This window comes from Pelobates fuscus, chromosome 4, assembly GCF_036172605.1.
Source record: "Pelobates fuscus isolate aPelFus1 chromosome 4, aPelFus1.pri, whole genome shotgun sequence".
Classification (NCBI taxonomy): Eukaryota; Metazoa; Chordata; class Amphibia; order Anura; family Pelobatidae; genus Pelobates; species Pelobates fuscus.
The window spans coordinates 222,060,309-222,076,471 of NC_086320.1; the positions used below are offsets into that span (position 1 = coordinate 222,060,309).

At 37.0% G+C, this 16,163-nt stretch overlaps 1 protein-coding gene across 1 annotated transcript in view; it reads right to left on the bottom strand.

Annotated features, from left to right (window-relative positions):
- LOC134609406 (uncharacterized) overlaps nucleotides 1–16,163 on the bottom strand; it is an 89,832-nt gene that overhangs the window by 47,114 nt on the left and 26,555 nt on the right. Inside the window, exons 15-19 of the mRNA XM_063453086.1 lie at nucleotides 15,671–15,784; nucleotides 13,033–13,108; nucleotides 9,712–9,813; nucleotides 6,038–6,136; nucleotides 5,843–5,959 (exon numbers count right to left, since the gene is read on the bottom strand). Coding sequence (XP_063309156.1) covers nucleotides 5,843–5,959; nucleotides 6,038–6,136; nucleotides 9,712–9,813; nucleotides 13,033–13,108; nucleotides 15,671–15,784 — 508 coding nt within the window. The remainder of the gene's footprint in view (nucleotides 1–5,842; nucleotides 5,960–6,037; nucleotides 6,137–9,711; nucleotides 9,814–13,032; nucleotides 13,109–15,670; nucleotides 15,785–16,163) is intronic.

Genomic DNA, 16,163 nt, shown 5'->3' on the forward strand with positions numbered 1-16,163 from the left:
AAAGGAGCCGGTATGAAATGTTTATCACTATGAATTTAACAAAGAGGCGCTCGTACCTGAACGTATAAAAAAAGAAAGAAAAAAAAAAAAGTATTCTGTGTCTAGGTAAAAAGCATGATAACCAACAAAATGGCGCCAGCAATTCCTTATGGGTCTGAATTACATGACTCATAAGGAACCACTGCAGGGTGCCATTTTATTGGAGACTCCAGATTTTTATTATTTTTTGCCCAAGCCTAATTTTTTTTCTATTTTTATTCCCCAAGTCAGTGATATTTTATAGATTTTCACCTCCCTCCCCCACACTTTTTTAGTCCCCTGCCGCGATTATTTAAGTTTTGCACCTAGAGTCTAGACGCAAGCAACATTTTTTTTTAGGATCCGTTCAGGCGTGAGTGACATTTTTTTGGGTCCACAGGGATAAAATAAAAAAAATTACAAAATTCATATCTCACTACAAAGCTCTCAATTTGGCTCCTTTTTACTTCACCCCAGTCCTCCTCTTGAGTACCTAACCCATAATTATCTAGTTTTAATTTTCAAACATGTGAAAAAACAGTAGTATACCAACTAGACTTAATTAATCAATCTGCTAAATTGAAGGGGTTCCAGGTGAACCTCACTAACACCCAAAGTGATAAACCAGAGAAAAAAAAGTGGAAAACACCTTCAAAGGAGCATTTAATCAATACAGCCTGGAGAATATATCCAGAATATGAATATTCAATATGGGAATATAGTATAATCTGAAATAATAAAAATATATATCATAGCGTAATATAGTTTAAATAAAATAGTAGGAGTGTAGAGCTAAATATTAAACTCACAAACGAAAATGCAAATCAGGCCTCTCACCCCCCTGGGGTATGTAAATATATGTCTTGATAGTAGATCAATAACGAAGTATGTCTTAAAGAAATGGATAAAAAGAGCCATACATGGTGAAGTATGTATAAAATAGTACAAAAAATATTTATTGGGAGCACTTACAGACGTAAAATGGTAGTGGGCATATCTCCACTCTCAGTGGAACTGGATGGCAGTGTAGAAATAGGCAGCACAAATCCAATTCAAAGTGGTAGAGAGCAGGAACAATGAATCAGCATACACATAAAAAAATAAAATATAAATAAAATAGCAAGCAGTAAAGTCCGATATCCAACGCGTTTCGTCCAGGTAAATAAAGGACTTCTTCAGGGATATGTAAAGAATCATCTGTGGAGGAGCTTCTTATACCCATCGCAATCTTCTTTCATGCCGTTCACCGGCAGCGTGCGTTCCAGGCTGGAACGCAAGAGAGAACTTCCTGTTTCGTCCGTCTTTCAGAATGCGCATGCGTGAAAGGACAAAGTTCTATGCACTCGAGAGTTGAGCGCATGCGTAAGGTCTGTATAAAGAAAAAGAGTGTACACAACGGGCGAACATGTCGCCATATGGATAAATACCAAGATTCACATATTATAAAAAAGACCTATTAGAGCAAAAGACAACTTTAATAAGAATAAAGAAGTATATATGAAGCCAATAGCAAACAAATATGGCTCTAAATCGTAACCAGAATAGATGAATACATATTTAAAGGCAAAGACATTATTTCAAAGCTGTGTTGAAACTAAGGTATTATATAAAGCATACCTAGAGAGATGAAAAATAAAATATAGAAACAAAATATGGAAATAAAATACAACAAAAAATGTATAATAATACTATCAAAAATGATAGCAACAAAACCAAATATAAATATAGTGATATACTCAAATACATAGTATATATTGATGAGAGAAAAAAGAAAAATTACCATATCTAAAGAATAATGAAAAATTCTAATAAAATATTCTTATGGGATGTTAAATAAGGCCCTGCAGATCTATTTCGGCATTAAGACCACAATGTAATGTTCTTAAGGTGTATATCCAAAAAGCTTCTTGGCGAATTAGTTCTTGGAGTTTATCTCCTCCCCTACATCCTAGGGTGACATGTTCTATGCCAAAGGCTTGAAAACTTTCCCACCTAAAAAGTGGACACGTACTGCAATATATTTGAGTATATCACTATATTTATATTTGGTTTTGTTGCTATCATTTTTGATAGTATTATTATACATTTTTTGTTGTATTTTATTTCCATATTTTGTTTCTATATTTTATTTTTCATCTCTCTAGGTATGCTTTATATAATACCTTAGTTTCAACACAGCTTTGAAATAATGTCTTTGCCTTTAAATATGTATTCATCTATTCTGGTTACGATTTAGAGCCATATTTGTTTGCTATTGGCTTCATATATACTTCTTTATTCTTATTAAAGTTGTCTTTTGCTCTAATAGGTCTTTTTTATAATATGTGAATCTTGGTATTTATCCATATGGCGACATGTTCGCCCGTTGTGTACACTCTTTTTCTTTATACAGACCTTACGCATGCGCACTAACGCGCTCAACTCTCGAGTGCATAGAACTTTGTCCTTTCACGCATGCGCATTCTGAAAGACGGACGAAACAGGAAGTTCTCTCTTGCGTTCCAGCCTGGAACGCACGCTGCCGGTGAACGGCATGAAAGAAGATTGCGATGGGTATAAGAAGCTCCTCCACAGATGATTCTTTACATATCCCTGAAGAAGTCCTTTATTTACCTGGACGAAACGCGTTGGATATCGGACTTTACTGCTTGCTATTTTATTTATATTTTATTTTTTTATGTGTATGCCGATTCATTGTTCCTGCTCTCTACCACTTTGAATTGGATTTGTGCTGCCTATTTCTACACTGCCATCCAGTTCCACTGAGAGTGGAGATATGCCCACTACCATTTTACGTCGGTAAGTGCTCCCAATAAATATTTTTTGTACTATTTTATACATACTTCACCATGTATGGCTCTTTTTATCCATTTCTTTAAGACATACTTCGTTATTGATCTACTATCAAGACATATACTTACATACCCCAGGGGGGTGAGAGGCCTGATTTGCATTTTCGTTTGTGAGTTTAATATTTAGCTCTACACTCCTACTATTTTATTTAAACTATATTACGCTATGATATATATTTTTATTATTTCAGATTATACTATATTCCCATATTGAATATTCATATTCTGGATATATTCTCCAGGTTGTATTGATTACATGCTCCTTTGAAGGTGTTTTCTCTTAATTTTCAAACATGCCATAATCTGGGCCTGATCGGGTTGATGGTGCCATCTTGGTTTCTCTTCTTTTATTAATATACATTTATTTTCTTATAATGACTTCATTTTTACTATTTTAATATGCCGTTAACTCATTATCCCCACGTTATGTATTAAAGTGAAACAAATGTATTTAAGTGCATTAGGTTCATTTTATTGATCACATGACTGTTATATTTGAAATTGGGCTCCCCATATATACTGTGTAAGTACAAATGTATGCAACACTTTGAAAAAGCATTGTTAAAAGTGAAATGAGTCGGTGCTTTTTACTTCTTGTACTGCTATTACAATTTTAATTTTTTTTAAACATACAGCTTTGTTAAACAAAGTTGTTTTTGTTTTTTTTCTATAATATCTTTGGACTTACCCTGACCCTTCTTTTGAAGCCTGGATACTTATTCCTTCAGTGGGGAACAAACCACCCAAGCCTGTGGACCGAGAAAAATACCTCTATTTTGCTCCTCAGCAGTGACTACCACTCCAATACTTGTATTATTGTTTATTATCAACAGTGAGCACTATATTTTTATTTCTGTTCTTACCCACATAAAACACCTCAAGATCTTCCACCAGTACACAAGATTCTCAAGTGGGGTGCATTCTACGTTTGGATATCTTCTGAGAGACGTTTAGAGAGTCTATACACTGACCACTTGGCTATTGGATAAAAAGAAGATACCAGATATCACCAGCACATAACTATACATGCTAGACACCTATTACCTCTACATTTTAAAAGTGCACAGTAATGGTTATGGCACCAGGAGTTCCCTGGTGCAACCTGCCACCATTGCAAGGTGACAAACAATTTTAGTATAGTTTGACATCTTACTTGAGATCTGTCGACTGCTGCTTTCCAGTCTCCACTACTTTTGTCAGGAAGACAAAGCTCCTATTTAAGAGCTTCTGTTATGATCTAAGCTCTCCTGAGTGAAGCCCAATAGTGCAGGGCTACCTCACAGGCTGAAAGAGTCAACTGACCACTTTCAGCCAATGAGCTAAGCACCACCAGGCTTGTCTCAGAGCTTCCAGCTGTGTGTTGGAAATAGAGGAGCAATGAAGATGTGGGAGACCCCAGGAAATAAGTCAAATAGTTTGACTACTTAAATAGGGGAGAGGAGCCAGGGCGCTCTTGACACCATAACCAAGACATTCCACTATAGTGATTATAGTGCTTGCAGTGTTACAAATAAAACAAAACACACTACAACCTAAATAAATAATATTAAAAAAGGTTCTTAAAGTCCCATATGACCTACCCATAAGAAAAACAACTAAAGTTACACTCTTGCTATATTTTTTAGAGGATTACTGGCAAAATATATCTACCTCGCGTCCAGTTACCATGGATATGCATCCAGTATCCTAGAAAACCATACAAGTCAACATATCTCCATGGAGATGGAGAATGTACACCATTTTTGTTATGGGCATTTAGGCAGAGTGCAGCTTGTATTTATAATCTCATCTGAAATCACAGAAACTGAGTAATAAAGTGTAATACTACCTCAAAACGGAATAATGCAGTGTAATATTACCCCTAAACTGGGTAATAGAGACAATCTGCATACTGTACAATCTGCATACTGTTGGTGTCTGTCTAGGTTATGGTATCTGCACACACTGTACAGATTATATATCTGCATAATTTGAATGTTATGGTATCTGCACACATTTATAGCTGTATACTGTCCAGGTTTTCATATATACAGATTGCTGTATTCGGTTATATCTGCATATTACTGTACTAGACAATTTTCAATTAAATTGGAAATACGTTTACATAAACAAAATAGAGGCCCTTTACCTTTATGTATTTTGCCTGTTTTCATTAATTGTGTAAGCATAAATAGAATGTTTGTACTTGCATAATGCTAGCTTAGAGCTGTTGTTTGAGTTCATGGGGATTCATGGGGATAGATTACATTTGATTAGATAGCTTTACCAACTTCATATAGACCTTAATGGAGTTGGATATGTAATTAGACAGAGCATTGGTAAAGCTTACCAATCAAATGTAATTTATCTAGCCCTTACTGTTTTGAATATAATAGTTTTCTAGGACTATACTTTATTTGGATAATTGGTTTAAAAAAAAAAAAAAAGAATGTAAAAAAAAAAATTGTTATCTTATTCTGTTACATAGAACTGAATAAAGAATGTTTATTGATATTGAATTAATATCAACAATGTATTATTCTTCAGTCCTATATAACAAACATATTTAACAGATTTTTATTTATATTATAGTGCTTGCAGTGTTACAAATATTTTTTAGTTCTTTTCTGTCCAATTTTGGTGTGTTACTTTCAATAAAAGTGTGGTTATTAATTTTATTGGCTTGTAGTTTTTCATATTAGATTCATTAAATTCATTAAAAAGTCTAATATTAATAACATTATAGAAAAAAATATTTTAAAATCATTTGGGGAAAAAAAGTCATTTTCGGTTTTGGTTTTCGGCCAAGGGCATCCTGAATTTTCGGTTTCGTCCCAGAATTTTAATTTCGGTGCATCCCTAGAGAAATCTAATATTTTTTTCTCCACCTAGAATAACCTACTTGTCCTTTGCTAACAAGGGCTGTAAGGGGACAAAACACAACAACAACAAAAAGTTTAAGAAACTTAATTTCTAAATATTAGATAAATTACCTTCTTGAGTATTAGATGGCTGAGTAGTGTGCAATGGAGACCTTTGTGCTGTGGTAGATTGTTTGTTAAACTTGGGGTCAGAGGCCTGTTTTTTTAGGATGAACTTTGCTTTCAATTCTGCAATTCAACAAATACAGTTTTAAAGAGATGAATTGTACACACAAACAGCAAACATAGTAAATATCTGATAAATACCTTCAATCATGTTTAATAATTGTTTAGAGGACATCACAGAACCTTTCTTAATAAGTGAATCAGAGGACTGGTGTTTTTTGTCATCATTAGTTCCAGATTCTGCAAAATTATAAACAAATAATTAACCAATATTAATGCAACCAAACAACCCTAATGTAATACATATATACAAACATTGCATGAGAAATTTGATAATTAACCCCTTCAGGACGGAGTCAATAGTACACGTTCTGATCAAAACAAAACGTAAACAAAAACTGGAATTTGCGCTATATGTCTGTTCACCCGTAGTTCTCCTCTTTCATATTATATGCACCCACACTTATTATATATCATTTTGTTCAGGAGAAACAGGGCTTTCATTTTATATCAAATATTTATATATGAAACATAATTTATTATGAATAAAATTTAAAAAACGGTGAGAATTTTTTTTTTTTTTTTTTAATTTGTAGTTCCGCCTCACATTTTAGCTGTATATGTCATAATACTGTTAGGTTTTACTGCAACAAAAAGCACATATTTGTAATCAGCGATGTCTCACGAGTACAACAGTACCCCCTATTAACAGGTTTTATGGTGTTTTGGAAAGTTACAGGGTCAAATATAGAACGTTCCATTTTCAAATTGAAATTTGCCAGATTAGTAATGTTACCTTTGAGACAGTGTGGTAGCCCAGGAATGAGAATTACCCCCATAATGGCATACCATTTGAAAAAGTAGACAACCCAAGGTATTGCAAGTGGGGTATGTTTAGTCTTTTTTTTAGTAGCCACTTAGTCACAAACACTGGCCAAAGTTAGCGTTCATATTTGTTTTTGTGTGAAAAAAGCAAAAAACTAATATTTGGCCAGTGTTTGTGACTAAGTGGCTACTAAAAATGACTGGGCATACCCCATTTGCAATACCTTGGGTTGTCTACTTTTGCAAATGGTATGCCATCATGGGGGTAATTCTTATTCCTGGGCTACCATACGATCTCAAAGGCAACATAACTAATCTGGCAAATTTCAATGTCAAAAAAATGAAATGCAAGCCTTATATGTGACTCTCTAACTTTCCAAAACACCATAAAACCTGTACATGGGGGGTACTGTTATTCTCGGGAGACTTCACTAAACACAAATATTAGTGTTTTAAAACAGTAAAACATATTACAACAATAATATAGTCCATAAAAGTGCCATTTGTTTGAAAACAATGCAAAAAACTTCACTTTTACTTAAAATATCATTGTTTTAATAAAATTTACCAGTTTTAAACACTATTATTTGAGTTCAGCGAAGTCTCCCGAGTAAAACAGTACCCCCTATGTACAGGTTTTATGGTGTCTTGGAGAGTTACAGGGTCAAATATAGTGCTTGCGAATTAAATTCGCTGCACTTTCTCCCTGTGTTGTCAGGCATGTCAATCAAATTTTAATTAATCAAATGACATAATTATGTTAAAAAATGACTTAAATATATACGTAGAATTTTAATATATATGCATTTATAGGTATTTAAATTCTACGTGCATACTAATGTAATCTTTTATGTAATTATATGTATTTATCTCTATATATATATTTGCGGTTATTTGCATTTTATATATAGATAGATATATATAGAATGTCATTCTAAGTGTATTATGTTACCAATATATATATATTAATAGCAAAATACAGTTAGAATGAAATTACATATGCATATATAATTTATTTTAAATTTTGTTTCAATATTTTATTTATTTATTTTATTATTTTATTTATTTATTATTGTAATTAGACGTATTTATATATAATATATGTGTATATATCTATTATATATATAATATATATACATATTATATATATGTAACGTCATTCTAAGTGTATTTTAATATTAATATATATACTTATATTAGTATTAAAATACACTTTGTATGACGTTACATATATATAATATGTATATATATATTATATATATAATATATATACATATTATATATATATATAAATACTTTTAATTTAATTTTACACATGTTTAATAAATTTTTTTTACTCTTCCTACCAGCAGGGGGACTGTCTAATATTTTAGACAGTCCCCCTGCTGGCAGATCCATAGCCAGCTATAGGGGGCCATGTGATCGCTCTTTGAGAGCGATCACATGGCCCCCGGGGGCCTCATTTGCCGGAGGGGGGCTGCCTGGGCTGTCAGGCAGCCCCCCAGAAGAGGATCGCGGAGGTAAGTAGCTGCGATCTTCTGGGGGCTTAAGCCGTTACGGCGTTCTATGCCGCCGCAACGGCTTTAAAGCCCATTAAAGCCGCGACGGCATAGAACGCCGTAACGGCGTTAAGGGGTTAAAGGATCACTATAGTGTCAGGAAAACATAGCATTTTTCTTGACACTATAATGCCCTGAGGGTGCCACCCTCAGGGTCCCCCTCCCGTGGCGCTGAAGGGTGGTTAAAACCCCTTCAGCCACTTACCTTATTCCAGCGCCGGGCTTCCTCGGCGCTGGTGACCTCTCCTCCCCCGCAGACGTCCGCTCCCTCTTCCTATGGACGCTCTGCGCGATGGAAGCATAATATGCCTCCAGCATGGCAGATGCGCCTCTAGTGGCTCTCCGGAAGACAGCCACTAGAGGCTGGCTTAACCCCAAATGTAAACACAGCAGTTCCTCTGAAACTGCTATGTTTGCATCTGAAGGGTTAAAACCTGAGGGACTTGTCACCAAGACCACTTCATTGAGCTGAAGTGGTCTGGTTGACTATAGTGTCCCTTTAAATGTCTAAGCCCTCAACTGATCAAGTGTAGGCCGCCTAGCTTCTCTCGAAAACACATTCAGAGTTATTTACTACAGTCAGAATAGTCAGAAAATCAAAATAGAATTTCAAATTTAAGGTCACAATAGCTTAAAGGGACACTATAGTGACCTGAACAACTTTAGCTTAATGAAGCAGTGTTGGTGGATAGAACATGCCCCTGCAGCCTCACTGCTCAATCCTCTGCCATTTAGGAGTTAAATCCCTTTGTTTATGAACCCTCCTAAATGACAGTGAATTGAGCAGTGAAATTGCAGGGGAATGATCTATACGCTAAAACTGCTTTATTTAGCTAAAGTCATTTAGGTGACTATAGTGTTCCTTTAATTGGAAACATTCTTCAAGCCACTAATGTTTCCAGTTTGAAATTCACTTTGAATTCCTGACAATTCTCATTTAAGTGAATAGCTTTAAGTAAGAGTCAATCTATTGCACTCATAAAAAGACAGATAGTTTGGTGTTTACAAGTTGGCAGGTAAATTTTAAGTCAAACCACCAAACTGTTATTTTATACAAATCCTTCTGTCCCACTCTTATGTACTAGTAACCTTTCATGCGGATTATAAAGGGTTTTAAATTATATGTTGCATATTTTGCTGTTTTTTTTCTAACCATATATGCAGTGTGGGTTAGTGGATTGTGGTTAATCTAATTATTTTGCAATTCTATTACACTGTTAAATAGTTATCATGGTGTTTGTTATCTTGAACTCAAGATTAATAGAAATTAGAGCGAAGAAAACAAAAATAAAGCACTTGGAGGTGTGAATATATTGGGGATATATCTGGTGAGGAAGCCCCATGTTACGTGTATAGAAACAACATACTGCAAAACACTAACTCAACCCATTGATATTGTTAGTTTTAGATTTTCTGGAATTAGAACTATACCGTTAGGCATATTGGATGGCTGTTCACTTGTAATAGCAGGTCTTGTTTCAGTGACATCCTGTGTGTCAAACCTCTGGTTTGCATTGTTTTCCATCTGAATTTCTGTAATCAAGAGGGCTTATTAATAAACACTCAGAGCCACAAAAAAGGTAAGGTTTCTCTATAGCACATAATTTACTTATAACTTTCTTCAGCTATTAAATCATATATTACATTAGTGGCACATAGTCAGTGGTACTATTCAGTCTAAATATATGCAGTTATTCAATTTTCTTAAGATGAGGTGTCAATCATACACCTAGGAACAACCTTTAAATCTGTGTTTTGTTAGCAGGTTACCCAGTCTACTTACACATAATGTACTACATTTCTAGAAGTCCTAAATCACACTCATTACTGTCTCAGGTCCTAGGCCTCATTTCCTGAGTTCACCTGATATAAATTTCAGAAACTGCAGCATTTACCATCTTGCTAAACATTCTGACATTTCCATGGATGCCAAAAATAGACCAAATATGTAATTTATTAAAAACTAGAAGCATGGTAGCAAAGCAATGGAATAAACCCAATATTTACACAAAAGAGCATGCATCCATTAACAAAACTTGTGAGATTAATTATATCACAAGTCACTATAGAGTCCATTGTCAATTTAGTCACAATATCCCCCCCCCCCCCCTCCGCTTTTTTTTCTTCTTCAGAATTCTTGCATAGTAATTATTATATGTAAGAAGAAAAAAAAAAGGAAGATAGAAAGACATAAAGAGACTTGAATGTTGATCACAAAAAAATGTAAGGGCCCTGGATTTCGAAACCACTACTACCCTGCAATGCTTTCACTGCTGAGTTATACTTTTTTTCAACAACTAAGTATTTTCTTATTTTACTGTTAAGATCTTATGTTTTATTGTATTAAATTTCGCCAGAATTTTACTAATGCCGTTTGGTTTTCCCAGGGCCGTCTTTAATATTGATTGGACCCTGGGCAAACATTTGCCTGGGCCCTTTGGACCCTGGCCCCCCCACGTCTCGGGCATGCAATCACAACCTCAACTCCAACTAAGCGGCAGAACTAATGTATAGAATATTTTTCAGGCCTTCCCTGTATCGCAAGAGGGAAGAAAAGAGAAATCCCCATCTTTCATATAAGTCAAGCGATGCTATGACAGCTGGGGATCCACAATCCTTGCAGGGTTGTATTTGTGAGCAGTGTTTGTGCATTTGAAGGTAAGCATGTTTTTGTATAGAGTGTATGTGTGCATGTATGGGTGTATTTGTATGTGTTGTTACCATTGGAATGCAGTGGGGTACTTGTGTGAAGTGTTTGTGTTTAAATGCAGGGGTGTGTGTTTGTCTGTAGTGTTGGCTTTTAAATGCAGGCATGCTTTTGTCTGTAGAGTTGATGTTTTAATATAATTTTAGCTTTTTAATACAGGGGTGTGTTTGCATGTACTGTTTCGTTTGCATTTGCATGCATTGGTGTGTTTGGATGTAGTGTTTTCTTTTTAAATGCATATGTACATTTGTGTGTAGTATTGGTGTTTCAGCAAAGGGGTTTGTTTATATGTAATGTTTGTGTTTGCATGGGTGTGTTTCCATGTTCTGTTTGATTTCTGGGATGTATGTACATACATATTAACACATATAAACATACACATTAATACGCATATACACACATAAACACCTTGACACATACTGGCATATACACACACATACGCAGATACACACCCTTTGGCACACAGATACATGCACTTTGATACACACCAACATACACACACTGGCACAGTCACACATCGACACATATGTACACACACTCGGATACACACGTACACAGAGGTACACATGCAGGGGTGTTTTGTGTACAGAGCTAGTGATGGAATGTATGAGTGTATTTGTGTGCAGTGTTGGCATTAAAATGCTGTGATGTATGCATTACCACACACTCAGATGGAGACTTACACACCGACACATACATACACACTGACCCACAAGTACACATACACAGGTATACATACACACTGACACACAGCCAGATACACACACACACACTGACACAAACACAGCCAGATACACACACACACACACACACACACACACACACTTACTGAGACCCATGTACACACACATATATATGTGTGTCAATTTACATATTTAATCTCTGCCCTCTAGCAGCTTCTGGATAGCAACTCCCAACACCCTTGGCCAATATAATGTCTCAACTCTGTTCTTACCTAGTTATAATAAATATTTGTCAATGTTTTATTTATTTATATTTAATAGGGCACTGTCAGGTTCTTCTGGGATTTGTAACATGTAGTTATCCCCAGTGTGTTTCACATGGGTGTTAGTAATGTCTGATGAATAAAAATAAAACATATTTAGCCCCCCTCCTGTCTCTTCACCTTTTGGGTACAGTGGGGTGGCTTCCCTGGGGTCCAGTGGGAGCTTGCTGGCCCTGGCTGATGGGAGTCTGCATTCAGCTGCCCCAGTCCCTCTCCCCCACAATGCTTGCATTCTCCTCCGTGTGGTGTGTGCCCCCTCCCCAGCGGCACTGAGGAGGAAGCGATCTGCCCTCACTTGCTCCCAGCATGCCCGGGGAAGAAAGAGACTCACAGGGCCGTGTGTGCGGGGGCTAGCTGTGAGTATGTATTCAGCCTCCCCTATATTACAGGGGCCCGGTCCGGAGCAGTATTAAAGGGCCGGGGCCCCTGATTACCTCAGGTGCTGCAGGGGGCCCATGGGGCAGCTGCCTTAGGCCCCCCAGGAGTAACTGGGCCCGGGGCAGCTGCCCCTTTTGCCCCTCCTTAAAGACGGCCCTGGGTTTTCCTCAGCTGTATATGTTGCAATCTTTTAAGCACATTACACTGCCAAGATTATTTGGACATTACCTTGATTCTATAAAATGTATGTAAAGTTTTAGCAGGCTCAGAGAAATATGAATATTTATTTAGATCTTCAGGAGAGCTAAACTCTTACCTTTCTCCAGCGCTGGGCTCCCGTGGCGCTGGGGAACTCTCCTCCCTCTTCCAACGTGCATACGCGCAAGAGCCGAGCGCGCATTTAATCAGTCCATAGGAAAGCATTTCTCAATGCTTTCCTATGGACGTCAGCGTCTTCTCACTGTGATAAGCGTGGAAGCGCCTCTAGCGGCTGTCAATGAGACAGCCACTAGAGGCTAGATTAACCCTATTGCAGGGTTAACCCTAGATGGCCCTGGCACCCAGACCACTTCATTGAGCTGAAGTGGTCTGGGTGCCTATAGTGGTCCTATAAGCTAGAGTAAATTCTATGTTAGTTTCCCAGTTAAACAATTTGTTTTACCTGGAGTTTTGGTAGTCCCGTCAGACTGTTCAGATGACTGATTTGGTGGGTCCCTGGTCTCTGTTTTAGCCAACTCCTGCAAAGTAAATAGTTATGAAATCTTCACATAATTCCATAACAAGTTTTGTCAAACCCTACCACAGCATTACACCAACATCCAATCTAGGTTCCAATACAAAACTGCATTTGCAAATTAGAGTAACATGCCCTACACACACAAGTCTGCTTCTATGTTATGACATCTAAAGGCTTCAGGATTATGCATTTATTGTACCCATTTAAGGTAATTCTAATTGATTCACTCTCTCCTCCCTTATCATTCTTCGAGCATTTGCCAATTGATCAACTCCCTCATCCATACAGCGCAATGTATTTACAGATACACTCGCTCTTCCCCTTCTTCATTCTTATTGTAAACTATTTACTATTCTAGCAGGGAGTGGAAACAACCAGTACATAAGGATACAAATACACAATCTGTATTTATCCACTACATTGTATCTATTAATTAAACAGTTTGATACAGTTTAAGATAAGTAGGTGGTGCAAAATCATTCCTCACCTTGAATACCACTCTGTAACAGTTTACCATTTTTACTAGGTTTATATGGACATCCATTCCATGGGACACAACAAAGACCTTACTATTGCAAACAAGCCTAGCAACAACACACTCTCAGAAGGGCAGCAAGACTGCAGCACCTAACATTAAGCATATACATATATCACTCAATCTCATCCCATTCCATTCGGATGTAACAACATAACATCTACTGCCACTCACAATCTTCCTCATCTCCCTTAAACCTCCTGGCTTTGACTGAAATCTGTCTCTCTCCCTTTGACACTCCTATCCATTATCTCTCTAATTTATGGTGGACTGCACTTATTCCACTACCCTAGGCCATGCGATACTAAGGGTGGTGGTGTGCGGTTTTTGTTCTCCCATGGCTTCTTCCAACCATTGCAATGTTCTTCTTTACAGTCCTTTTCATCGTTTGAAGTCCACTCCATTTGTATCTTTAGTTCTCTGTCAGACCATGTTGCTGCTATTGCCCTTCTTGCGTTTTACTATTTTTACCTCAACCAATGTTCTGCTTGGCTTTCTTACTTTCTTTCCTATGATATTCCTTCCCTCACCGTGGTTCAAACCTGGCACAGCATACTTACCTGCTATCTGCAACGATGATCCCATACTGCAGAACATTGCTGGAGAATCGTACATTAGAAATTCATGCCACGTTCCTATACTTCTGTCCTTTCCCTTGCAAAGCAAGAGTATTTTACCTCTCACATCTACACCTACTCTCGTGATCTCAAAGCCACTTTCATACCTTTAACTCTCTTCTTCACCCCACTGCAACCCCGTCATTAACTAACCTCACGTCTAGTGATTTTGCATGTCACTTTACGGACAAGATCAACCAAACTAGGAATGCATTCTCCCCTCTTTTCTCCTCCCCTTCAATGCTACTATTCTGTACCTTCTTCCACTTTTAAAACTCCTTTCCCCGTCTCTGAGCTAGAGGTCTCTAAACGTCTCCTGTCTTTTAACCTCACCACATGCCCCCTGTCAATCCCACCCTAAAAAACAAACATTCTTCTAACTACCGTCCCATATCACTATTCCACTTAATTTTTAAGCTTCTTGAGCAGGTTGTATTTACCCGTCTAACTCACTTTCTCCTTGAATCTCTTCAATCTGGCATCCTCTACTACCGTTCTACTGAAACAGTCCTTAAAAAAGTGACAGTAAGTTAAATATAAAAGGTCATTACTCGCTCTTATTCTCTCCACTGCATTTGATACTTTCATTTTTTTTTTCAAACCCTCCACAGCCTTAGAATCTGTGACACTGTACTTTCCTGATTTTCACCCTATTTTTCGGAACGCTCATTTAGTGTCTCTTTTTCTGGAGCCACCTCCTCCGAGTTGCCGGTCTTAGTTGCGACGCTAGCTCTCTCTGTAACCTTATTAATTCCTTTTGATTACATTACAATCTATATGCGGACGATACACAGATTTACCGCTTCTCTCCTGGAATGCGTCACAAACTGCCTCACTTCTATCTTCAACTGGATGTCATTTACTAAAATGTAATCTAATTCAGAACTCCTCATCTTCTTCTGCAAACATCTGCACCTTCCTGAAATGCCTACTCTCATCTGCAAGGGCTTCCGTGTTCCTTTGAAACTTGCTACCCCATACCATCAAACTCTCCCCTAGCCTCTGGTCCTTTAAGTAGTCACTGAAAACAAACCTCTTTAGGAAAACTTACCATCTTTCTGGGTGATGTTTCTCTGGGTGTTTCATTTCACTACCCTCTTCACTTTCTTTGACTCAGTGGCAGAAGGAAGTGTGAGCTGGGCTATTGTTTGGTTCTTCCACACACCACTTTTACTGGCTTAAATCTTACCCATCAATCCCTCCTTCCCTCTAAAATGATGATGATTCTCTTGTGTATCTTTACCCCCTCATAGAGTGTAAGATCATTTAAACAGGGACTACTTCACCTCTTGTCTCTAGTATATTCTGTATGCAAATTACATGTTCTCAAATATCCCCATATATGTTGGGAATATGTTGGCACTATATAATGATAATATGGCATGAATGCAATGATAATTAAATTACGTACTATTTGTTTTCGCTCTTCTTCACGTTTCTTGTGGTTTACTAAAGCACTCCCAAATATCTCTGTAACTTTTAAAACAAAGTTAACATCGTCGTCATTTAAGACTTCAAACGTCTCCTGTAGGAAACAAAATAAAGGCAAGATACCTTCGCTTAGAATAGACATTTAATCAGAATTAATCAGCTTTATCTCAATGATGCACACAGAAAAGTTTCATCAATTAATGAATTGCATCAATTTTATATACTAGTTAAAAAAAAAAAAAAAAAAAATGTAGCACATAAAAACCGGACCTTAGTCCACAATGTTTTACAATGCAGATTTAGCACCGCAGCATGTTGACAGAAATAAAGGGACTCAGCAGTTAACTGGGCTGATGAGACAAATCTATGGATGCTGTTTAGAACAAAACACCATTAACAGAAGGCATCTAATGTATGGTTTGCATGAATCCGCAAGGTGGTCTTAAAGATTTGATGACAGCGTAATGCAATTA